At 41.5% G+C, this 26,846-nt stretch overlaps 1 protein-coding gene across 1 annotated transcript in view; it reads left to right on the top strand.

Moving 5' to 3' along the window:
• Nucleotides 1-9,867: 9,867 nt before the first annotated feature.
• The window catches only part of ARHGAP20 (Rho GTPase activating protein 20), a 52,754-nt gene continuing 35,775 nt past the window's right edge, over nt 9,868-26,846 (top strand). Inside the window, exon 1 of the mRNA XM_026853015.1 lies at nt 9,868-9,954. Coding sequence (XP_026708816.1) covers nt 9,872-9,954 — 83 coding nt within the window. The 5' untranslated portion in view covers nt 9,868-9,871. The remainder of the gene's footprint in view (nt 9,955-26,846) is intronic.

Raw genomic sequence — 26,846 nt, 5'->3', positions numbered from 1 at the left:
GGGGAGGGCTGCTGCGTCGGGGTCTCGGGGGGCTCGGGAAGGGCTTTGCTGGGGGGTGGTCGGTGGTGGAGCCAAGGGGCTTTGCTGCATGGATTTCCCGGTGAGCTGGCGGGGGGGTTGGGGGGTGCTGCATGGATGTGCTGGGGAGATGTGGGGATTCGCTGCATGGATGTCCCCGGGAGCCCTAAAGGGAGGATTTGCCGTATGGATGTCTGGAGGTTTTGCTGGGTGGGTATCAGAGTGAGTGAGCAGGGGGAGGCTTGCAGGATGATTATCCACAGGGTCCAAGAGGGGTCTGCTGCAAGTGTGTCTGGGGGTGCGAGGAAAGGGTTGCTAGAACTGAGGGGGTTTGCTGGCTGCTCTCGCGTGTGCTTTCTACAAGAGAAATGTAAGAGCAGGTTCCCAAAGAAGCGCCTTGCGCTTTCTCAGTATATCACAACTGATGGCAGAAGAGCCTCATCCCATCTTCAAAACTGGTTGTAAAATCTGTTTGATGTCTCGAATTGCTTTTCAGCATCTGACACAATCAAGCGCAAAATGCTTACTTCTGCATACAGCCAATTACTTGTTTCTGCCTTATATTTAGCTGTAACGAGCTGTAATAACCACATTCTTCCCACTGTGTAAAACAGGAACTCTTTTTTCCTCTTTGGTTTAGCAAGTGCTGTAGTGTTTTTCTGTCCAAATAGAGCTGGTACCTTCCTGCCTCACCAATTTTGCCTCACAATGACATTTAAATTTATGCACTGCCTTGTCTTTAGAGGTGTACAATACTACTGACTGCCAAATAGACTGCCAGGATTAGAATGACTGGCCAGCTTACTGTGCCCTTTACTAAATCTGGTGACATGAATTTAGGATGCGTGGTAGTAGAGGCTGAGCTTGTGTCCAGTCCTGCTGCTGAGTGGTGGTTGCTGGCCATGGCACAGTGGTGCAGAGGGGACTCCTGATCCCTCTCCTCCTGCCAAAGCATCTCTTTGGGCCAGGGAGTAATGCTTTTCATTTCCATGGTCTGTGTCCATGTGTGCCATGTCCCACCGAGGCACATAGCGCACCAGCCTGACCGCAGCCCTGGGGACCTCTTCTCATGGCAGCAGCAATGGTGAAATGGTTGCCTGGAGAGTGTTTGGTCAAGACGTCTACCATACTTTGCTGCAGTTAATACCTGATCGGTTTCTGAAGAGAGAGTGTGATACGCCTACACAATGTGGTGGAGTACCTTCTGCTGCCTAGCTGGACAAAGTGATGGAGTAGATACTCTCTCCAAGTACTGCAATTTAATTTGAGATGTCTAAATGTGTGGCTTTGATTTTTCTTCTATAATTTCTTTCATTTTTTCTAAAGACAGTACCATGTACCTTCCAACCTGGCAGAGCCCTGATGCCAGATACCTGCCTGAAATGAGAAGGGATGCTTAAGTACTGTGAAGATGAATATTTTTTTTCTTACAAGTTCTACTTCATGATTCAGTATTCTGAGGACAAATATTAATGGTAGCACTTGTGTTTCCTATTCCTGCTCCAAAGAGCCCACAGGCAAAGGAACACAGACCTTGTTTTTGCCAGCACTGAGAAGGGAGCGGGGATATTACTTTTTACGGATCTTGGCAACCCTTTTGGAATTCCTCAGCATGGAGGCACATACAGCAGGGGTACAGATGGAAATCTTCCTGCGGAGAAGCAGCTTGAGACCCTGGCTGGGCCATGCAGCATATGGCAGCTTTACACTGTGCACAGCCAGCGCAGGCAGCCACCAACATCCAGCCAACTGCTCATCTGCTCGTCCATGGTCATGGTGCTCCCTTGAGACTGCTAGCAGACCATCTCTTTGTGCTTATCTGGGGAAGAAGATTCTTAACCTTTATCCATGTGCAGCAGTGGGCTAGTCCTAATTTTGCCTGGAGCTGGATCTTAGTGACAGTTCAAGTAGTTTTTTTACTACTTAGATCCTATGGACTCTATATATACCTCTGTTTTGTCTTCCACTCAGTGCCAAAGCATCGTATTTTTTTACAATACAGAACATCTTTCTTACTATGGGGGAGATTACAGCTTGTATTGGTTACATACAGTTAAATGGAAGAATGTTTTGGCAAGAAGTCAGTTTTGATACTGGTGACACAGCAGGTCAAGTTGAACAATTTTATTGCAAATATGTATTTAACATCAACTATTTTACTTTCTGACACAAATGCTCCCAAATATGGGATGCTAAATGACCACTGAACTTTTCTCCTATTTTTATTATCGTGACTATACCTTTCTCAAATTAGCTGAGATTTTCTACATTGTTCTGTGGTTGTCTGAACTCCTACTTCATCTTCCGCTTGGCTGTCAGAACAAAACTGAAGTATCACATGCTTGATCACATCATAGGACCGAGAGACAGAAGATGTCTAGGACTTTTTTCATGTATTCCATGTGACCATTTAAACTGTTTTCCTGGAAACATTTAATTTCCTTTCCTTTTCTTGACATGCAAAGTGATTTGAACTGCAAACCTGTCTCTCAGACACTGGGAGATTCTCTCTGGTAAATGCTTAAAAGGTATTCAAGACACCCTGCTAAAAGGTGACATTGAAGTGCAGTGTTTTAGTTAATGCTTTTGGAAAATTCTAGACTAGATTCCCTTCTTTACTGGACTTATTGGAGTCACTGGACTATGTGCAGTTGACCTACAGATAAGTTTTGTACTGACTGTTTAGTTTAGTAACCAATACCAGTAAATTGATGCAACTCTGAAGTGGATTGAAGTAACATGAGAAAGAGTGATTATACTGATAGAGCTTATTTCTACAAATTTATCAAAACAAACTATGCAGCAGAGACATCTTTCATTCCAGTTTAACTGTGTCAGCAGTAGCAGCTGTGGTCATTTAACCATATTTATAAGTTCCTGGTGTTTCACTTCTCTCTTCGTAGAGGGGCTAGATTCCAACCAACTCTGAATATTTTACACAAGACAATATTTGGTAACACAAGGAGTCACTCAGGATTTTTTGCTGCCTTCTTGAAGATTTCAAGTATCAATAACTACTTATAATATTTTTGAGGTTCAGCAATTTTTAATATTTAGTCAAACAATGTGTGCAAAAAATTAACAATTTTGCACACTAACCAAAATAGTATTTATGATTTGAGACTTGAAATGTGGTATTCCATCACCATAAAAATGTGTTTCTTTGTGATTCTGATCACAAATACAGCAACAGTTTATTGTCAGGGAAAGGAGACTTCTAGCGTTTCCTAAGAGTGTACTAAATGGATAAAATTCAAGTAAATTAACAGCATCAGAAGAGTAAAGGTAGTCACATGTAATCTTCATCCCTTTACTTGTCTTACTGTATATATTTGCCATTGTATTTGATGATACCTTCATCTCATGCCCATATATATATATATATATATATATGTTTTTTAACATAAAGCTCCCTAAGCAGAGAGTTCTTTTTCCTGCAAGTGTTTGTCCTGTTTACTATGGTCCTTGGCTGAAGATCTGGTGGGTTGCTTCCAAAATCACACCTGGTAGTGCTGGGAATCTTGGCTGTCCAGGAACACTTCTGGCACTCTTTAGTGAAGTGATGGACAATTCCTGTCATCCCGCAGACATAGCCTGTAGCAATTTTACCTCTGATGAGTACTGAAAAGCCCCTGTTTTAATGAAGTCATCTGCATAGTTGGTCCTTAGGCTGAAATCACTTTGGCAGGCTGTGCTGGCTTAGGATAACTTACTGTTGTGATGTGCCTCCTGATGCTACTTTAATTACAAACTAGCATTAGCAATCCTTTCTCTCTCTGTCCATGAGAGAAATTGAAAATTATGCATAAAACAATGTGTTCTAGTTCTTGAGTTTTCTCATCTTGGGTTGTGGGTTTTTTTGTCCCTCATAGTGGTGTAGGAAGGAGAGGGACTTGTCAGATCATGTGGGATCTAATACCCAAGAACTGCATGTATCAAGTTATTGCCTGTTTACTTCATGCTGCTTGAAGTATCCATGTGGAGTGGGGGGAATCTCCTCTCTCTGTTATCTGTAAACTGCTTCTGAGAAAGACTTGCTGTACAGCAACTGGGGCAGAATTACGTCAATGTGCTAACCTTCCTGCTTTGTGTCAGGCTTGAAAGGAAACTTTGGGCTTCATCAAAACCACCACAACCAGAGTTGCTGGTCTGAGCACTGTGGGTGCAGTGCAGCTGACAGTAGGACCCACGGGTGAAAGACTGATGCTCTCCCTCTCCACTTTTTTAGTAGTCTTCCACATCTCCATCTTTTTAGGTATATGGGTGAGATCTTTTGAACACATCCCTATCAATGCTTTGGGAGGCAGTTGGTAGAACATCTTTTGCTCTTAGTTTCTTTCATTCGTCTTTCTTTCTACTCTGAGATGGCCTTTAGTCTCTGTCTTTGCTGGGCTCTCTAGCATCTTCTGTTCCATGATGATGTGCTTTTGCTTCCAATGTGTTGATAGCCCTTTCCTCTTGTGCCCTGCAATTGTTTTCTCCTCAGTTATCCATCCAAAAATGGCTTTCTTTTTAGGAAAGTCCTTGTAAGTAAAAGTATTCTGCCAGCATAAACAAAAGCACATAGTTCTGTCACCTGCTCTGCCTTTATGGTAAATGGGCTCTCTGTGGACCTAGACATCTCTGCTGCCTGAGCCAGCAGTTCAAATGCAGTCATCTTCTCACCCTGTTTATAAGGGCTCAGGAATGTTATAGGTCAGTATAGGGCCATTTCTTGCTTTACCAAAGCATAAGAGATTCTTGTTATTTCTGGTATTTTTAGACAACCATACCTGTAAGCCTAACAAATACTGGGTAATAGCATGCAGAAAAAAATTGATTTATTGCCTCTCCTACATAGCCCAGTGATACAGGAGAAAGAGTGATGCCCAATGTTCCTGGAAAATTAACTGCTAGGTGCTGAGGATTGTTTTGATTTTTTGATTATCAGGCAGTTCGTTGATCTTTGCCTTACAGTTTTTGGTAAAGGTTTGTGTTCTGTGCTTTCGTTCATGTCTGGCTAAACCACAGGTAGGTTTTGTTGCTCAGACAAGAATAGAGTTTGCATGGGGGAAATGCCTCATGGTTATTAACTTAGATACTTCTAAAGAATAGGCTTTGTTAAAATCAGACTTTCTTTTATTAGAAAAATAAAGCAGTGAGAGGGAGAGCTTAGCCACTTGAGTGCAATCCTCAGCTCAAGGTATCGGCACATCTGAGTGTTGTCCCTGTCATCCAGTTAAATGACCCAGGCAGATGTCCCAGCCTTGACCCACTTCTGGAGCCAGCCTGTAAATCAGGAGTCTGAAATCCTTTCATCTCAGGGGAGACTTTTACAAGGGTGTCTGCACATTGCTGAGGAGGCATTTCTGCTGTGTTCACCTGTCAGACAGGAACTGAATACATTTTTCTGCTATTCTGTATATGAATCTCTTAAATAGACATCAGGTAATATAATTCTCTCATCCTAAACTCAAGCCACTCTCTCAGAAGGCAGCGGTGCCCTGTTACTGAACTCACAGATTTGTCTGTTCCCTATCCTTTGCTCAGATAGCAAGGAGAGGATTGAGCTGATTAACTCCATTTTCTTGCTCTCCTTAGTTTTCTTTTACAGTCAGTGGAAGAAAACAGCACGTCTAGGACAAGATGAATTGTGCGCTAAATGTGTCCTTTTCTCTTTGTTGACTGTAAAAGGATCACAGAGAGAATAGCTCAGGTGTGCAAATCTGAGGTTGGGTGAGAGGAATCCTCCTGCATGTCTCTGACCATCCTATCGGTCAGGTGCCATAACCTGGCAGCGTGGGCAGTGTGCTCCTGGAGAATGACACCACCCAGCACAGCCCCTGCGCTAGCTCCCCTGCTCTGACCTCTAGCTACCTTTGCAGGAGCTGCAGCAGGATATCCATTTATTGCATAGATTTTCACTTCTCTAGATACTTTGAAAATATTATAAACAGTGTATATCTGTTACTTTAGTTATTTGTGATCACAAAAGAAATAGTAAGTACCATGATGTTTTTCACACATTCTTTATTTAATTCATGCTCTGCCATTCTCTTTCTAAGCTTGATATAGTTAAGTGATATGCACAAAGTACAAGAGAGTGCTTCAGCTTCAGTTCCAATTTTTTGAGGACATCATGCAGATACTGTTGTATATTACTTTTTTCACAGAATGGAGATTAATATAACTAGGCAATATATTAATTTACATAAATTCCATGTAATATCAGTATCCACTTCGACTGCAATGCAAAATTTGTTGAATACTGGCAGTCAGGAATAGATTTTTTCATCCAGCTGACAACTTGTGAGATACTTATGAAAGTTCTACTGTAATCCTGTAATCTGTAGGGGCTCTAATTCCTGAGGAGACACAGCATATTTTCAGTGATGGCTTGCAAGGTTACTGTCCTCAGCATGGTGGTCTGATCTGCTCATAAACCACCTACCATCACAGTTTATAAAACAGTGTTTTAGAGTGTAGGTCTGATCATTATCTGGTGTAAATTTATTCTTTTGCAATCTATAGCCTTATGTCTGTTTATACCAGATAAGAAACTAGCCAAATACTAAAGCGTACCACCAGTCTGACAACAGAAAAAGCAAACCTTTTTGTCTCTGTGAAAGAGCAGTCAAGACAACCACCACCAGAAATGCAGAAAGTATGAAGTTAAACCTGAATTGGGGGGGGGGAGGGAGGAACAGGAACTCAAGCTTTTGAATGTGAGGAAGGCAAAAATAACTCCAGTTGGTCCTGAGTGATAGAAGATTATCATCTTTGCATCTGGCACACTGTAAACATTTATTATGAATACAGATTTTATGATACATTTCACATGGGTGTGACTCAGCCCGCAAGTATGAGGATTTCTCTCTGTGTTGACCTTTCTAATATTTACATGAAAAAATGGGAGGCTATGATGTGGGACACATGTTGAGAAATGCTTCTCTGTGTCCACACTTAGATAATTGGACATTGCGTCTCCTTTTGCTCCCAAACATCTGCTCTCATTACAGCTGTCCAGGATGTATCTCTTCTCTGCATTGCCAGGCTAACATCTTCACACATCTAAATGCAGTGAAATTGAGGAGAGCAGGCATCTGGGTCCAACTTAGTCAAAAATTAATTTATTCTCCTCCTTCTGAGAGTAAATCAATTCAAATTATCATGATGGTCACTTATTTTCTCTTCCCAAAATATGTACATAGCAAAATAAAAGGAAAAAAACCCTTTCTGTTTGTAGTCAATATTTCGGTGTAATGTTTTTATCTGCATACAGCTGACCTGACTCACTTCATTTCTGCTGTGAAGAATTTCCTTTTCCAAATCTCGTCAGTGATCTTTTTATGTTTTAGGGCTCTTCTTTGGAAGCTTTGCTTAATTGCTTTGTATTTAGAGGCTGCCCAGAGAATCTTTGGAGTCTCATCCTCAGACGAGAGTCCACAGACCTGGACTAGAGGTGGTCTGGAGCAGCTTGCCCCAACAGGTCCTTCTCTCAGCAGGTCCAGAGAGGCTGGACCACAGACCTCCTGGGATCCTCTCCAACCTGAGTTATTCTGTGACTCTCTGACAGTCATCTCTTACTAAATTTGCTGTAGTCCTAATCTTTACCTTGGTCCTCAAATATTTAAGTCAAGACTGGAATCTCCCTGCCATGGGCACTATTCAGTGCTGCGAAACCAAGCATGAAAAAATTGCCATAATTGAGAGAGATTTTTAAATGCTACATTTTTTCAGTGGCTTCATTTTCAGACCTGAGAAGCCAAAGGATTTAAGATCTCTTTGAAAACATAACCAAACCTCCACTGCATTCACAGAAGCTGAGATGCTCTAGTTTTAACCACCCCCGAAAGCCACCTGCCCAATAACCAGACTTGCAGTAAGGTTCCAATTGGGAGTTGATGCTTTATATAAACTCTTACAGAAAATGCTGTCTGGGGGAAATCTGTGGCTTGTCTTCTGTAGTATGTGAGACTGTATTGTTACACACATCTCTTTTTGCCTTCATATTTGTAGGTATGCTACTTTTAAAAATGCAAACAGCTTCTCAGATTTGCTAACTGTAAGGCAAACTGATTTCACTCACTAGAAAGATTTAGCCAAGCATTTTCTTTCTTTTTTTCTCAAAATTAGCAAAAATGGGCATCTGTGTTGTTAGTAATCTATTGTTATTATCCAGTTATTTTGTGATCGGATAGAAGGCAGCTAAATGTTCCCATCATTCTTGAGAAGGTTATTTTCTGATGAAAGAAAGAGGGAAGAGGGGATCATTTTTAAAGGTGAACTGAAATTGCACAGCTGAATTTATAACAATTGCTGCACAATAGCTGTAACTGAGTATCTGACAAAACAAACAAGCGTGTTCTACATAAGTAAATAAAAGGGGAACCAGAAAAATGACATAATAACAAATGCACTGCAATGAGTAAAAGAAATACACTTGTCAAAAGCAAGTAAAGCACTTAGTACTGTAGAGTTTCATTTCTCTTGAGTGGAGCACACTGTGCACCTGCCCAAACAAAATGTGTGCCACATCCCGCGCATACATTGGCAGAAGAATCAGTTGTTCCCTACCATATCCATTCCTGGTAATCAGTGGTTATTTTTAGTATAAAGTGAAGAAAGTCTTGCTTTGTGATTAGTTGAGAACAGACACTTCATGACTGTCAAAGGTTCACTTGTCTGGGGGCTTTCAGCAGTTACCAGACCGCTGTAAGGGACTGCTCTAGCATTGGATACTGTCCTGCCAGGGTTTCAGGAGGAGTTCAACCCTGGTCCTTTTGTTCACCAGTTTATTCTGAAAAACTATTTGAGCTAAACAACGTAACAGCCACCCTTCTGGTGGAGGGTCAGTGAGAGGAGAGGTCATGCACCTTGGCAGAAGGCTGCACAACCAGTTCTGGAGAGCAGCTCCAAAGTTAGGGACAGGACTCCTTAGTCTTGCTTCTGCCTGCAGGAGGGAGAGGATATAGTGGTGAATACATCTGTCTTCAGGGAAATGTGTGCTTTTGTTTCCTGTGGGTGCTTTTGAAAATTTCTACCTCTGGGAAAGAGTGTTGTTTATTTGCTCAGTATTTTTATTGTAGTGTTCAACTTCACTGAATGGGAATCCATGCTCCCTTGATAGCTACTGACTTTTTCATCTCTTCCTTATGCTTTGTCTTTTTTTTTTTTTTTTTTTTTTTTTTTTTTTTTTTTTTTTTTTTTCCCCCTGCTGCATACTCTCTGAGTCTCTCCTTTTTCCCATTCCTTTACTAGTTCTGTGCTAAGAACTGCCCTGCCTCTCACTTTCCTGTTTTGTCCCATACATAATCAGGAATGAAAAAAATGTCATTATTGACTACAGAGAGACAAGACATAATGCTCCAACTAGATTAGTAGGGAAGGAAAATGCCCTTATCTCGATTTGGGAACAAAAGGTAGCCCAATGTCGCACATAAGGTTAGGTGGGTAGAATTCAAACTTTAACTTATGGTAAATGTCAGACCTGACACAGAAGTGTATGAAACATTTGAAATTTGAACCACCATCTAGATATTTGATAAATTTAAAGTACAATAGATTATTAAGGGACAAAAAGTGGTTGAGGACAATCTCTAGGTGTTTATTTCATGTGTGCAGTATACTTCAGGTATCTGTATAGACACCAATTATGAGCTTTTCTTTATCACTGGCTTTCTGGTTGTGTTCCTGCTTTTCTCAATATGTGATATTTCACAACTATTTTCCCCCTCCAGGGTTGCTGATGGCAATAACTCAGCTTTTTCCCATGGTCTGAAACTGGAGTCTGGCTGCAACAAGGCTGTATGAATGCAGTTATTGTTCTGAATCTCACCTGTGACTTCATTTTGTTTCTTTTTCCAATCAGAAAATGAAGAGTTTGGCCCAAAGACGCCAGTCTGCACCATCTTTGATCTTTGTCAAAGCACTTAACAGATCTAGATCGGTCTCAAGGTGAGTCAGTGAGTTTTGCTGCCTGTACTGTTTTGCAGTTTCTCAGCTCAAAACTTGAAATGTTTTTGAGCTATTGTCCACACCAGGTTGTCAAACACAGTTCAGGCTGCTCAGTAGCTGCACAATTATAAAGCCTATTGAAAGATGTGACAGACCCAGCCCAGATATTGGCTGGTCTGCTAGAGGGGTTTCCCCAGTGCTGCCACACTAAGCTGCTTATACCCAATTGGGCAAGCAGAGCTGCTCCACAGTTTGCAACCCGACATGCAACATTTGGGCTGCTCATTTCTAATTAATTTGTGGCTGGCTATGATTGACAGCTGGGGTGATGGCAGGGGCAGAAGTTGAATGTTTCCTACTTTCTGCCTTGTGCACTTACGCGGTGCCAGGCATAACTCAGGAGTGGTTATTGTGGGATTGTAGGATCTAATTTGAGCTAAGTTTCTTCCATGGGCTGCTGCACGGTACAGGCTCTCTGGGGCTCTGGAAGTACCTGCTAGTTTAGGACAATGCTGTGGGCCAGGATCTGGTGGTCACTGCCTTCTCCTTGTCCAGCATTAGCACTTGTGGGGCTGAGTATGTGGGTGTATGTGGGTGCAAAGCATTCAGCACTTTGTGTCTTCATCTTCTGGCAGGATCAGCCATGCCTCCTCCCTCCCTACTCCAGTGTAAAGCTACCATAGAAATGGGAGTTTCTATGGAGCTAGTCCGCTGTTCAGGCCCAGCCCTTGACCTGCCATGTGAACCATTCTGCATACATAACTTTTGTCTTCCTGCACTACAGTTCATTAGACTTTAAACTTACAAAACGTGTTTATTGAGAAGGGAACCATCTGGTAGGCTGTTAATGCTTCCAGCTGAGTAGAGCTCTTTACGAAGAAACATTATTGAGTGAAATTAAAGTATGGCTTTGTAAGGAATATTTTTTCTTACTCTGTGGTGTGTTAAGTAATCAATATGTGAGCTTTGGAAAGTTTTTTTGTGTTTGATTTAACTAATACCTGGTTTCATATTTGTCGTCATGGAGAATTCCTTAGTATTTCAGAAACCTGTAAAAGTATTCAGAGTTGCAAAATAGCAAAGATAAATGAGTTGAAACTACTTGCAGGTCTTCTTGCTGTCTATGACATAAAAGAGGAAACTTAGAAATGAATTCCTAAAGGCATTTGCACCTTTTTATGTAGTCTAGTGGCCTGAGCCTAGGACTGAGAGCCAGCAACATGTGTTCTGGTTCTGTCTGTAAAATTTATTCTGTGGCCTCTCTCTGACTTTGTTTCCACGTCTTTAAAATAAGATGAATGAGTATTTTGTAACCCCTTCATGAGAATACTGTTGTTTAGATTGTCTGTACTACCGTATTTATTCTTCATTTACTCTTATTTCTTTGTTCTATTTGTAGCTATGCTCATATGTGATACCATCTTTTGGGCATAGATGACATGTTCATAACTGAGGTTGTGAAATGAGAGGTGCACTATTGCTATGAGGAGTAGCAGTAACTGAAGAGTCCCGGGGACATGAGATGGGATCTCTCAGTCTATGAACTTTACACATTTTTACAGTTTATACACCTGTGTCTCCATAATGTCTTCCCTTCAAGTTGTCTTAAGACTTGCTCCTCAATATGAAGAGAATGAATTATATTTGATACTTATATTTCAATCTTATGTCATTTGCCTACTCAGGTTCAGACATGAACATTTTACTTCAATTCCACTTTTATTTTTTTTGTTTTACTGCCTCCTCTGTATGTATTAAAAATTGGACATAGATGGAGAGACACTGAGTGGGATGAAACCTAATAATTTTACTCTTTCTTAAGTGTAAATATGTCTTGCTTGTATAGCCCAGATCAGAATTATTTCTACATTTGGTGTGTGGAAGGATTTTTTTGTAAGGCCAGTTGGCAGAAACTTTGTGGTGGAGAGGACTAAAGAGGGGAAAACGTTGCCTTGTTTTGCAGTAAGCAGATGGACGCAGAACTGATGGATGCTGCCTCGGTCATGTCTGTCCTCTGCCTGTGGCATTCAACAATTTAGAGGCTCCTGTTGTTTTGAATTGAAGTCTGTGGCCGTATGAGAGGCATTGAGTGAAGTCTGAGTACCCCAGAGCCAGAGCAGGTGATTTTGTAGTTCAAAATCTATCAGTTAGAGGGTAACACTTTGGATGTTTATTATTGTTCACAGGAGCAGTAATTCTCACCTGTGCCTGACTTCCTTGTTTGGCTGTGCAAAACACATTCCTCTTCATCAGCAAACTGATGGATGAGTCTGAACTGTCCACTCGGTTTATTGTGTAAATGCTTAACTCTTGTGAAGTGCTCTCTGTTAAGGCAAGCTGAAGAGCAACAAAATGCCTGCTCGTGTTTTCTAATCTCCTCCAAATGTTTTATCTCAAACCTGTTTCAGCTCGTAGTTCCCTTTCTTGTAGACACAGCCAGCCTGCAAAATCCATTATTCTCCCCTGGCAGTGAACCTTAGTACTGGGGCTCCATAACACTTACTTGTTAATTGTTGATTAATCACTAGTAGATAATAAAGCTCCTATCTGAAGTTAGCAAACATCTGTGAGGGATTTATATGAATCCTCTCACCTCAGCAGCTGGCTCACCTCAGTATTTGTTGAAATTAATGAACAAGTGCAAAGTTTAAAAGGGCAGGAAACACTTAGAAGCACAAGTCAGTTTGTATTTTTATACCACTTTATATGTCAGGTGTCTTTGATTTATATACAGGGCACTGTCATAAAATGTGGTGGCACCCACTTTGGACAGACTTACTTTGGGGCATTTTAAAGTTTATTAATGATATTTATTCAAATAAACCATTGTGACACCTGGAGATGGCTATTTAACATTCAGAAGATTAAGGTTTTTCATGGTGGTGTTGTAGCTGTGTTGTCATGAAGATGTAAGTGAGGCAAGGTGATCTAGGTGGAAAAAGCAGACGCTTGTTTGTGCTACTGTCGTCTTCTTCAGTCTTGAAGGAGAAGCAGATCTGAAAGTCTTGTGTGCTTAAAAGCTTGTCTTCATTTTCTCCAGCTATATCATTTGGTTTAATGAAAGTTAAACCTTCCTTACAAATCTTGCCTTGCCATGTCAGTCATAAAAGGAGTTACAAGATACTTGGCCTACAGAAGAATTCTGGGATGGCTGTATGGCACAGTGGTGCACAGATGTGCGACCACACTGTCATTCCTGTCTCACTTGACTGTAACTGCAGGCAGCAGCAGACCGTAGTAAATAGTACAGATATTATAGTGGAATTTGGGCCCTTCCAAGAGACGAAAATATGCAGACTATTCTTTGCCTTGTCTCCTTGCTTCTCTTCCTTTTTTTCTGCAGTTTCTCTTTTCTCACAAAATAGTGATGAATAGGCATGTAAGGACTGTTTCACATCATCAGATGTCCTCTTTGGAAGCACTTTGAGCAAAGTTATTCTAGAAATACATTGGAAAAGTAAGCTTTTGATGTTTTACTTGGCTGATACTCAGATGCAGGAAAAATTGATTGTTAACTCCATTAATGTGTGTGAAATCAGCAAAGGATTTGGGTTAGTTATATTTGGCCCTGGACCTGTTCTGCAGCTGTAATTTTCCTCTTACTTTTTCTTGGTGTCCTTTAATGAAAAGTGCACAACCTAATGATATATTTCAGTGCAACACAAATGATGGGCTTGAAACAGAAATGTCTGAGGTCTGGATTAAAACACCAGGTTTTGTAATCTCAAAATAATTGATACAGAATAATAACGACTTGTTCCAGGCCGAATTTTTGGCCTTTATTCTGCTGTTCTTCAAAACAATTTTTGCATGTGACAAAACCCAAGCTACCAAGTTTCTGCTCTGCATTGGCAGGCTTCTGCTGACATCTCGGATATTTCACAGGGACAGCCAAATTCTGTGCTGCACTTGCTGTCATCTTCCCCTTAACTAATGGACACCTCACCAGATCTTTGAAAGTGATATTTTTACATGCTGCAACTTATTAATATAATTTCACAGTTTCTGAGTCTGCATGACCATTTATAGATACGTGTCTCTACACATTGAAGGTGTTAAAATATTGGTAATGAAACTACTCTTTATTACAGCATGAAGTCTGTTTGTGATGTTATTTTGGTGTAAGACACAAGTGGGCCCTGTTTAAAAAAAAAAAAAAAAAAGCATAATTTAAAAAGGTTTTATGTACAAATCTTTAAAGAATCCGAAAAGGTAGTACCTAAAAAGTCACCTCAACCCAATTTTATTATGTGGCTTTTATGGTTGAAGAAGTTAAATGTAAAAACTGAGAATTTCACAAGTTTCCAATGTGTTTTTTCCTTTTCTGTATGTGGAAGCAGTGTTACACCATTCACAGAGAGGCTGCTCTTCCTTCTCCCAACTCACAGTAAGTGATTCTGGCATGTTATCTTCCAGGGGTCCCGTGCCAAATGCTAAATATCCCAGATAACGAAGATCATATGTGTAATCTAGTAATACATTCCACTTGGCGCTAGTCAAATACAGAGTGTTCCCAAAGTCCTGGACATTGTGTTTTCAGGATTTTAGTCAGAAGATATGTGGATGATCCAATCTATGTGACTAGATGAAGACAAAAATAGAGACTTTTAATAAATGTAAATTGCCAGAAGGCCTTAACTGTCTCTTTTTCACAGGGAAGATGAGTATTTGGTGTTTCAGGCAAATCCGATTGTGGGGAGGAAGGGAATAAAAATTCATTGCAAGTAACTAACTTGTTAAGTAGGTATTTTGGTTGTAATCATTTTGCTCATTCTTCACTTGTTTCCATGGTAGCGAATAATTTCACCTAGCAAAACAATCTCCGTGAGGCACATTTGGTTGGTGAGGCTCAGCACCTCGGTATGGTATGGGGGCATCGAGAGGGAGCGCCTGCCACCCTGTCATGCCCCACAGCCATTTTATTTACAGGGTGAGGCCTTTATGGGCAAATGTGCCTGGAGCAGCCACTGTCCTCTTGGCCATCACGGTAGGGGCAGTTGTTGCTCTCCCATAGACCCCTGGGCACCACGACAGCATTTGTTGGAGGGGGGATGGCACCCACCCAGTTGAGGGTACCCCACTGCTGGGATGCTTGTCCCCACCGGTCACCACAGCAAAAACTGTGAGGCAGAGGAGTGGGACCCTTGGCCAGGGCTGCCACAACCTGGCCGATCAGTGGTACCATTGCTGGTGGCATATGGGGCATGGCCTAGGGCCACCCCGCTGCAGGGCTCAGCCCTGGGATGGCGTCAGACATTTAGCCCCTCGTGGCTAAATCTCAGGGGCTTTGAGAGACAAAGGCCGCCATATTGTGTGTGTGCCCATTTCTGTGTGTGCCTTACACGTATGATCAGTGGGGGGTTTTGCCTCCGAAGCAGTTGCACAGCACCAGTGGTGGTGGTGTGGGGAGAGATGGGCTCAAACCAGGATGGGAGGTAGCATGGCCAGACACTGTCCCAGCCCCCTTCCATCTCAAATGCAGGTGTCGCAGTTTGGGTGGGAGGGGGTTCCCTTGCAGGCTGCAAAAGGGAGGTGAGGGGAGAGGGTACTGGGGCAACGAATCACTCTGAAACTGGTGCTGTGGGCAGTAGGGGAAGATTGACAGTGTTTGAGGCAGAAGGGTCTATCAGGCAAGTCATGTCCCTGCCTGGGGCTTGGTCCCTGGTGTGACCCTCACCCGCCACTCACTGCTTGTGAGAGGCCAAGTCAGGTGGCGGGGGGCCGGGTAGCTAACGCTGGGCATGCTGTGCACAACTGCCATAACACCTCTGAAGCCTCCCCTGTGCTCTGGGCCACCCAAATGGCATGGTCACAAGAGGTGAGGGCTCTTAAATGCCTTCATTTTACCCTTAGGAAGAGGTATGTCGTGGAGGGGAGCCCTTGCAAGGCAGTCCCTCTAAAGCCACAGGGCTCGTGGTTTAGGGAAGCACGAGGGCTGTCACTATCATCAGGGTGGTTCCCCCAGGTGAAAATCAAAGTGGCAGCACCCCAGTGGCAGCCCTGTGTCCTCCACTCCTCATCTTAGAGTCGTTTGAGAGACTCCAATACACTCAAAAATACAGAATTTCATGAGAGAAAGGAAGAAAAAGGGCAAAATCCCACAAAACCCTTTCCCAATGTGAGGAATTAAGCACAGGAACTGCTCGTTTTATCTTATGATATTCCATAACTTTTTCCATAAAGCTCCAGCTACAGGAGTCATGTGGTTACAAAAATCACAGTTTCGTTAGAAATCACATTTCTAATCATCAAGATGGAGGGAAAATCCTGTTCCTAAAGACTCATTCAACAAAGCGAATGAAAAGTTCTTTGCTTCTGGGCTTAATTTTTAGATTTAATTCAGCCTCAAAACTTATGATCAGGATTTTTTTTTTTTTTTAGATTTTCCATTTAATTATAAGTTTTGGTGTTTTAACATTTTATGCTTAATCTGAATGGGCAGAAATCTCTGTATGAGAACTTCCCCAGATTTCTCAGTATATCATGTTTCCCTATGTAAGGTAAGGATACATAATTTGCAGAAAAATAGTGTGTTTTTTTTTAAAAAAAACCCCACTATTTTGTATGAAATCGCTCTTCCTTTTTAATGGAATTGCACGTAATTAAAACAACTTGTGATGATATTGTACAAGTTGTCATTTTTATAGTATTTCTAATTCATGCTTGATTTAAGCTAATTATGACACTGGAGTATTGTTTCCTTAAACCATGTGCTCGAATGCAAAAGCTATTTTTACATACTAATAGCCGAGGATAAAATTTTATTAACTGTTAACAAGGAACAAAGTGAACTTTCTGAGGCCTCAAATGGCCTTTTAACTCAGAGATTGGCATTCCTGTCCCCCTGCTGTGTTTCTTCTGTTTTGTTTTGTGTATGAGCTTGTGTGTATGTGTGCATATGTTTGTTTTTGATAAAACCCATCAGTTCTTCATTTATGACATACAAACTGGCTTATAGTGATGTTTGTACATCTGGAGATCGAAATGAGCTGCAGCTCTCAGAGATATGCTGCCTTTTTTATTAAAAGAAAAGGACTAGAGGTAACAAGAAGGAAGGCTTGGAAGCAGGGTTTTGGAGGGATTGGAGTTTAAATGAGGGATTAATTTTACAATAAATGACTAATAGTTTAACACTAGTGCTTTAAGCTGATTCCCCTTTGGATAGAGTTGTGACAGTTTTAAGACAAAGGCAGCGAGGGGCACTGCTCATCAGGGTGAGCGCAGGGCTCTGCTTATCCAGATGTCTCACTGTCCACATGTGCTTTTGGCTCCAGCCCATTTTTGGGGGCTTTTTGGATTAGGCCTTAAGGTCTGGCAGAATGCAGCTGTTGTCCAGCCATTGTGTATCCCTGATTTTAGACAATAAAATCTCTGCCAAATGACAGTCTGGCCAAGCAGTTTGGGCAGCGGCATACCTGAGGAAATCACAGATCGACTTGCTCAGACTGCTTTGCAATCGTTTATCTTGTGTAAACAAGCAGAAAGCCTCTAATGATGTGCAGGCTGATGTGCAGTCTCTGGTGCTCTCACCTCTGACAAGGGCCAGCATTACATATGCATTGAACTCTCCTGGCTGGTATGGCATTGCTTCTTCTGGTGCAGTTTCTTCCTCATGGAGCACAAAACTGCTGGTGAGGAGTTTTGAATCACATGGAGTGTGATTACCTCATGGGAGTAACCGTCTGTCTTTTCTCTGGCTATGACCTAAGTGTTTGAGTACTGGGGACTAGATCAATAAAGGATAATAAGCCTCAAGGGCAAGACATGGGAAAAATTTTGGTACCTGAATCTAAAACCTTTAGTTAAAAAACATCATCTTATTGGTTTCCTGACCTTCCAAGTGCCTCTGTGGTTTAGGCACTCTCCTACTGACCAGAGAGCTCCCCAAACACCTAGAGTTGTGCTTTTGCATATCCCAGTACAGCATGACTGCTGGCAGCACTGTACAGGTCTGTGTCAAAGAACTAAACACTGCTTTATGAGAGTCTCCTCAGAAGCTCCATCCACTAGTCCACAGACCCTGTACCTGGTCAAGAGCAAGGCCCTCACAAAAACAGTTGCAAATGTTGCTCTCTTCTAAGCCTCTGGCTGAGCTGGCTTTTCTGGAGTGTTTTTTAATAACTGTTTAGGGCAGTGGTTTCTGAAAATGCAGTATCAGGGCTGAAGTGGGAAGGAGTCTGGCTCATTGGGTATTTTGTCAGGGAGACACCACAATCTGTGTTGCAACCAGTGTTTGTGCCATCCAAGCAAGCTTAGTGTAAGCTATGGTAGGTGTCTGTAGCCTGTTCCTTAGGCAGGTCTCCACAGACCACCACTGCTCTTTGCAAAACTGCTGGCCTTGAAATCGGTGTGCTTTCAATGGAAATTAATCATCCAGGTTCGTCTCTCTGCCTCCTTAGGCAATTCTGCTTCCAAGAAGAGTGAAGTAACTATTAAAGTAGATTTGGAGTGAGTGGAGACTTTCCTTCTCCCTCCTGCAGTTGAAGCTGGGTCACTGCATAGAAGGACGTGCAACGCTCCCGGGACAAAAAAATTATGTTTACAGGAGCAAGCTTGGCTCTGTAGATTAATGGTAAAAGCACTTACCTGAGAGGGGAAAGGCCCGTGGCTGTTCCCAAGATTATTTTTGCATATCACTCACTGACACATCCACGTTCAGCCTGTCCTGTCCTGTAGCTGAAAGTGGTTGCAAATACTGAGATGAGTGTGCTGGTTTGGGTCCTCGTGCGCTTTATAAGCAGCCTGTGCACCGAACACTATCTGTATTCAGAGGAAGTAGGTATCTAAGTGCACATCTAAGTAAGTGCATCCTAGATCTTCATGGCAGGATTATTCAGAAAATGCAGAAAAGAATGGTAAAGACCTTCACCTGAATGAATTATCAGATCTTTCATCCACCTGCCTTCCTTCTCTTTCCTCTGCATGTTCTGGTAGTAAAATCATATCCAGTATTTTGCAAAGCATCTAATTTTATCAGAGCTCCTCTGGAAACACATTTAGTTGCTGAGCCCCCTGGACTAAGCAACATCACACCCATACCCCTCTGTTTTGGTGTCCAAGAGCAGGACAGATTTGCCAGTGGGTGGTGTGTCAAGGCACTCATTTCTTCAAGGAGATCACTAATCAGACACAGGCAAGCTCTTCTGGTATATCAAAGGCTCAAGTAAACATGGGGGAAAATGTCATCATGTGAAAGGCTCTTGTGTTTCCTGCTCCTCCAGGCTGCTGTTCTTTAGACAACTGGCCTGTGCCTGCTTCTCCGTTAGGTAATCACCATCAGGTCAGGGATGTGGGGAATCCTCTAACAGTTTTTTCGCAGCTGAGATTACTGGTGGAATAGAAACCTCTGACTAACCTGCCTGAGTAGCTAGGCAAAAAACTTGTCGAATATGTAGGCATTTATAGTAGGGCGAACAGGTGCATGTGGCTACAACTAATTTGTCTGCTGGTTGTTCCTGAGGAATTTGGGTTATTACATTTGCAATAGCTGGCAGTGGCAGGCATATCAAGTAATCTCTTCACTGTAATAGGATAATTCTTGTGCTGTAGTACTAGTATTAAAAAATGGTTTGAGGCCCTTGAGGCAAACCAAAGCCAGATTTGTTCCTGATACAGCTGGGACAGGTGCAGTGAAGTGACAGTTCCATGCAGCACCCATATTGGTCATCCCTCGTAGGGAAGCGGTCCTTCAGAACTTAAGGCAATACAAGGGCTGGGCAGATCCTCCCTTCACATCTGTGGTGGAGCTTTGTGGAGTTCACCCCACAGTGTCCTACTGTTGTGGGGATGCAGGCAAGGCCGGGCAGCAGCGGCTTCAATGAGAGCTGCAACTTGCAGGAGGATAAAGTGTGGTGAAGGGGCTTATCTTTTAAAAACAGTACTTGCAGCTATTTATAGGTCACTTTGTATGATATTACTTTGTTTATAATTTGCAACTTTCCTCCTGAAAAAGGGTCAAGCAGGAAACAGCAGCTGGTGGATTCCAGGTTTGCTTTACCTGGCCATATATTTGAAGTCTTGAACTGTTTTGAATGCTTTTGTTTTTCTTAAAACTTGTTGTGGAATAACTGCAGACTCTACCCAGGTGGTACAAGCTGAGGAGGGGAAGAGCCTAGCTGAATTCTTGAAGAATGAGAAAATCAGAGGCTAAAGGGGAATGACTGTTGAGCAGTAGGACTTTGAGAGACCATGAGCAGCCCCCCTGGAATTACCTGGTAATTGAGTGAGGTGACTGACGGGCAGTAAAGATGGGTGAAACTGAGATCCCCGAGTACTCTCCTGTATGCCTCCTTAGAATGGGTAGGAAGGAGCTGGGGTGGAAGTGGCAAAGGTAGCCTATGCCTCCAGACCTCTTGTAGGCCATGAGAAGCTCCAAAAAGCCCACACAACCATGGTGCAGAACAGCATTGCTGGGATGTTAAGTTCTGGCCTTTTCTTGCCCTCTGTTCATCCTACTTTTTTCTTTTTTTTTTCTTTCCTTTCTTTTTCTGTCCCCCCCAAAGGTCACTTTTTTCCTGACTTTTTTTTTCTCTGAACAATGAAATCCTTGTTTGGGTGGACAATGCCTGAAATGGCATTTCCTTGGTGCAACTGGAATGGGAGAGTAACTCAAGGTGGTGCTGCTATGTCACTCAGTAAAAATGAGTGGGAACTGCAGTGGGGAACAGAGGATCAATTCTTCCAAAGGCCAAAAAAGGTTTTATTGACTTCTACATGTGAATATGTCCTCCCTAAACCTCTCCCCTGCCCAGGGGGACTTGGACCAAAAGCCCTTGAACTTGCTGATTGCTAGCAGAGCTGTATAGCAGGACTGGAGGACACCCACAATGCAAGAGCTTTTCAATAGGATTTAAATAACTTGCACTAAATTCTTTTCTGGTGGAAATAGGCAAAATATGACCGAAATGTGTGGTGCTAATTTATACCAATAGAGAATTTTGCCCTTGTGCTAAATTTTCAGAGTAAACACCTTGCAGCTGTTTGTTAAAATAAAACAAAAAACCTTGGAAGCAAACCAAACCACAAGCGTGTTTCCTGTCTCCAGCCACTGCACTGTAGTACATATTTGCTCTGCAGAGAATATTGTCCTTTTGGCTATGTAGAAATTACTTAAGTGCAGTTTGTTTTCAGTTGAGCTGCCAAGCTTCCATTCTGAAATGTGTGAGGATTTTTTTAATGATGCATTTTACCCTACAGCTATGTGGTATTTTACTAGAAGTCTTAATCATTTACTGATTTTTGGAAGACTGCGAAAAAATATTACAGTTATGTGCCTCGACACCTGGAACATTTAGTGTAAATCACGTTATTCATCATAATAGATTTTATTACTTTTAATAAGATTTTGACATCATGCAAAGATGATTTTAGACACAAAGCAACTTTTAGAATCCTAGAATAATTTAAATTGGTATATTTTCTCAATGTATTTTGAACTAAAATGTTTACACTGAGTTTTAGAAGTAGCGGAGTGTTACCTGATTTCCTAGATAAGTATTAGCCCTGATTTCTGCCCTAAAATGTAAATTTATCTATTTATCCGAGCAAAACTTGCTCCCAATCTCTATTAATATTCATCTTCCTTCCGTTATCCAGGCTTGTGCTTTCCATGCTTGTGCTGGAGAGGGGCTTGCAGTGCATTTGGATCCAAAGGGTCTGTGACCCTATTGGGACTCACTGCTTTATCTTGGGTGCGGTGCTTTCCACTGCAGCTTGCTTGGGGTCCAGCCACTGGCATGGGTAGAGTGAGGATAGCCCCATGCTAGAGGCTGTGCGCTGGGGCTGATGCGTGCTCCAGCGCAGAGGGCTTTCTGTGAGATCCACAGGCGCAGTCCATAAGGGAAAACACAGGGGTGCGAGGTGACTGCCTTGTATTTGTTCACGTACATTCTTCATAAAAAAGAAATTGCAACTAATAAAGCACACTTACAAAGTAGGAGCATTTTAACGCTTAATAACTAATGTGCTTTGAAAAACCAAGCAGATCTCACTTGTTTCATTGTACAAAAGCTACTGTACGTGATGGTGATGGCCTAGGGGACTTTAACAGAGTGCTGCAGAAAATAGACTTGCTATTTCTGGAATGCTGCACTGTTTTCACAAAGTACTGCTTCAGCTCTATAAGATTTGCCATAGATAACAGCAAGCAAACATGTCCAGCATCCTCAGAAAGAAGCTTCCTTAGCATAGCAGGGATCAAGTTGACAGCAGATTTTCAGAAATGGGTTGGCAGCCCATGTGATTAAGAGAGTTTTATGCTTGTCTATCCAAGTCCCTTCTATAAATAGTCAGTGTAAGATTACAACAGCATACTAACTTTGTGTTGGCCCATATCTTACCTACCACCTTCCTGGAAAACACTCCTACCCTTCAGGCTGATATTTTTTGTGCTTAATTTCACCCTCCAGGTATAATTGCAATTTATTAAAGTACCATGTAAACTTAGATGAAATGCATATTCTGAATCATGAGGAGTTGAAGTGGGAAGATCCTGAGCATGTGGGTGACTTGCCAAGGGCACTGGTCATAGCTGGAAGGCAGTGACAGTATGGAATAGTTAGCACCTTTAAAAATGTAGAGGATTTTTTTTTTATATATATATATATATATATATATAATCTGTCTGTCTAAATAGGGTTCTGATCTGCAGATTGCTCTGTGTGGGTGAGCCTTGTCTGTGTGGAGCCTTGTTCACAGCAAAAGGAGCTATGAGTGCTCATCCCTGAAGCCAGTGGGTCTTTGTGTGGCTGTGCCAGACCCCAGGTAGTGGGGAGAGGGCGGGCTGGGCTGAGCTAGTCCCAGGAACTGAGCAGGGCTGTTGGCATCCCTGTTTTCAGCTCCTTTCTCTGTCTATAAATGGTTTGTGAGTTTGTGCCAAGCTGGAAGCCATGTTTCAAGGACATCTCCAGCTAGATAACATTAATGTGCAGAACCACGTAGCATCTCCCAGTTTCTGCCCCTTTCCATCTATAGCTGGTTTGAGCAAGTGATCAAGCACCTACACTGGACTTTGCTTGTTCCACAACTGTTTTTCAAAGACAAAGTCCCTTGATGATAAATTTCAGAAGTATATCTGCTGTGTGTAAAGCAGTTATAGTCTCCTTGCTCTCCCCAGCCTTTCTAGCATGAGGAGTGACTTCCAGCCATGTGCTTTAATGAGCTGTCAGCGTGATGGAGGCTAAATTCATCAGGAGCATGAACAGGACCATCTCTGTTGTCTTGTGTTCAGTCCCAAGCATGGGCATTTGGTTTCAGTATACAAGAAAAGCTCTTTCACTTCATTTTTCTCTTTTCTATTTTGCATATAGAACATGATGATCTGCTATGCTGATTTTGTCGAGTTGGCTAGGAAACGGTACAAGTCACGTCCAAACTGTCGTTTGTGATCAAATTGGATACGTGTTGAAGTCCTGGAATGTTAATATTGCACTTGAGTGCACTATAAGCAGCCCTACAAGGCAGATCAGTACTCACTACTGTGTTACAGGTTTGGGGTTTTTTTTTCCGCCTTATCTCAGGGGAGAAAAGTAGCCTTTGCACACCAAATTGGAGCTCTCTTCTTTTGGTTCGTTAAAGAATTGTTAAAGAAAGGTTATTAAGTTAATTAGCTTGAATGCAAAATACCCTCTAGCCACACAGTATGGGTAATATGTCTTATGTGTTCAAGGATTTCCAGCAGTAAACCATGTTGGCTTCTAAGCTCCAGTTAGCAGGTCCTGCCTCATTAGCAAAAATAGGAAACAAGCATCTATTAAACTGCTATTGAAGTTCCTTCTCACAGGAATTTTTAGGAGCTTAAGGGTCTGAGTAGGAAGCACAGAGAGAAAAAGTGCAAATATTGTTACCTGATTTCCAGTGTAAGCTTTCTTAAGAAAATGAAGGAACTTGACTTCTAGATTGGGGATGCTTTTGGGGGTATCTCTGCTGGTCACAAATCACATGTCGTCTCTGACTGATAAATCCTTTTTGGCAAAAATCCATAATGTGGGGTGGGCTGTAGACATTTCTTACTGTGCAGATAGCTGCTGTTTTCATCAGCCTTGAAAGGATGTGAATAACTTCTGCTTCTCTCAGTGGGTTGCTCTAGCCCAATGCTGTGAGTCAGTGATGGTAAAGTAAATGCTTTACTGAGAGACACTGAAGTTGAAAATTCATTGTCTTTGTTTTTCCTAAAAGATAAACTGCTGATTTCTTAGAGCCATCCAAAACTGGCCTTTGAGATATACAAAATAAGTCTGTTGTCTCTGAACACCATGAGGAGGGTTGGCAGGTGCTCTGCTTGGTGGCCTCTCTAGCCTGTAGCCAAAACAAGCTTAGGTTTATGCTGCAAGCTGCAAGCTCTGTGTGTGTAGGCATAAAACTAGAAAGAGCTTCTCGTCCTTACCTGGGCTTCAGCACTGGCACAAGCATGCAGTATTTTTGCTTATGGTATCTATGTATGAATTGAATATAGGCTAAGTTGTTCACTGTGAGAGGAGTTTGGAAAGGTATTATGTATGTGTTTGACAGACCAAGTGCATCCTCTCATGTGGCTGTGCTGACATAGATTTCAGCCTTTTGAATAGCTGCCATTTTACTGCTCTACTAATGAAAAGGTGCATTTCTCACCTACCTCTTGTGAAAGACTTCAGAGGTTAAAGAGCAAAGTTATATTTTATTTCAGTAGGGATCAGTTGTGTGGAGAACGTTGGTGCTGCAGCAAAAGAGGAAATCAACTTCTGTGGCTGCAGAGATATCAGTGGACATAAGTTCTGGAAGAGAACAATAACCAAAACAATGGAGTGAGATTTAGGATGGAGCATGAACAGTCTGTGAGAGGGATGTCTGAGATACCTGCAATAGGTCATTCCAGCTTAGGTACCGTGGAACACATTGTTCCCCTGAGGCATTTTATAGCTTAATCTAAATCATAGGTAGGCTGAAGACATCATTGACTGAAATCAAGGGAAAGCTTTCTATTCGTGTAAACGACATTTGGATCATGGATTTAGTAACCACTTAGCATGTGCTCTTAAACTCTCCTTTGGAATGAAAGTATCATTTCTTTCATTGTTTTCACTACAAATAAAGAATGGAGTTTACATCTCTATTACACAAGAATAAATATTTTGGGGGTCATGCCATTCAGGTATCAGTTTTACTGAGAAACCCCAAGGAAGCTCTGCAGGGGGAAGAAGTATATTTTTGTGCTTTTGTGGTTTCTGGTAAATACAGGATTGATGAAGTGAGCAGTGATGTGTTTGCTTTCACATCACATGCAACAGAGGATATATTTTTCAGTGTTTGGTTGACTATTTTGGATTTCAACTTTATATATTACACCTACAAAATTGAAGAGTTCTTTTAAATCATTGTGTCTTTTGAGTAGGCACAAAATACCTATTTTTATTAATTTGAAAAATAATAGGTGTAAAAGTTTTAAGTTCTGGAAATGCCAGGAGAAAAATTTTCAATCCTCTTTCTACTAATTTCAACAAGTACAGTGATTTTAGTCTTTTCCTGAATAATTCAAGAATATCTCTGTATATATCCTCAAATTACAGAATTTACTCCTTGGTTAAAATACATATGGAAATTTCAGACCCCCAAAATAGTACTTTTAGAAAGAAATGTCTGCTTGAGACTAGAGCTTTACAATGGCATGTAAACATCAGTATCAGCCTTGCTTCTACACAAAGTGAAACATGGCTGATTGCTGACTGAGCAGGATATCCTCATCTTTCAGGAATCAATTCAGAGTTCCTTCTTGACAAACCCAGATGATGGCTTTTTTTTGTTTTGTTTTTCTCTGCCAAACTGGAAAGATATTACTTCGTGGAGTTTTTACATGTGTTAGTCACAGAATGAATTTTAGGGAAACACAGAGAAGGCAGAAAAGGCCCTACATCACTTTTTAAATTATATCAGAAATCGCATTGACTTAAGTACTGAGTTTTGCATAATTCTATTAAAAGGAATTTTCAAAGAATCAGTATTTAAGTGCTTAGCACTTTTTCAAAAATAGACCAGAAAAATCATTGAGCCATTAAAAACTGAAGTCCAAAAATACCTCTCATATAAATCCCTACACCTGAGGGTATAGCTGATCTGCATTTTCGTCAATGTAACAAAACTTGGGTTTCCTTCATGTCTTGTAACAATGGAACATTAATTGAGAGGATCAAAAGCATGCTTTCCAAAATATATTTTTGTCATTGCTGGTGAATTTTCTCCATGTTCTTTCATCCTGGGGCTTTAGAAAATTCTGGATGAATTAATGGCTTTGATTTTTTTCCATTTTGTTTCAAAGGAAGAGAATATTTTATTTTTAATTTTTTTTTTTTCAATAAGGCTTATCAGGTAAACTCTATTAATGTATGTGAGAGTGCTTATTAGAGTTTCGATGATAGATATGCTTGAAAGAAACTGGTTCAAAAGGCAGATTTCATTAAAATAACTGATTTATGTTATTGCATTTTCTTGTTCTAAAACCAAGTTCAATTTGCTTGATCCTGCTGGCATTAATAACCCTACGTCACCTTCCTTTGCTTACCTATATGATAGATTTTGCTTAGCTTAATTTGGGAGGTTCCTGGTCTTACAAATCAGGATGTAGAAAATGTACAAACAGGATAATCAAATAGAGTTGTCTATATGGAGAGACAAGAGCCTGACCCTACAGGTTCGTCAGTAGGGACAGGCACTTCTGTATGATTTTATGAACGTTTCTGCTGATTTGGTTACAGCAGTGTAACATGAAAGGGTTTTTCTCTAAGTATTGTTTTTGCTGGGTTCTGATAAAAGTGAGTATTCCCCTGACTTAACCTTTGAGGTAAAGGCCATGTGTGGCTTTCATGCGGATGGATTCATCATCATTCCTGATTTCTGCTTAAGCTTCTGTGCCAAGTGCTGTT

Source organism: Athene cunicularia (assembly GCF_003259725.1).
Source record: "Athene cunicularia isolate RWA chromosome 1 unlocalized genomic scaffold, athCun1 chr1_part1, whole genome shotgun sequence".
Taxonomy (NCBI): Eukaryota; Metazoa; Chordata; class Aves; order Strigiformes; family Strigidae; genus Athene; species Athene cunicularia.
This window is presented reverse-complemented; position numbering and strand designations above follow the sequence as displayed.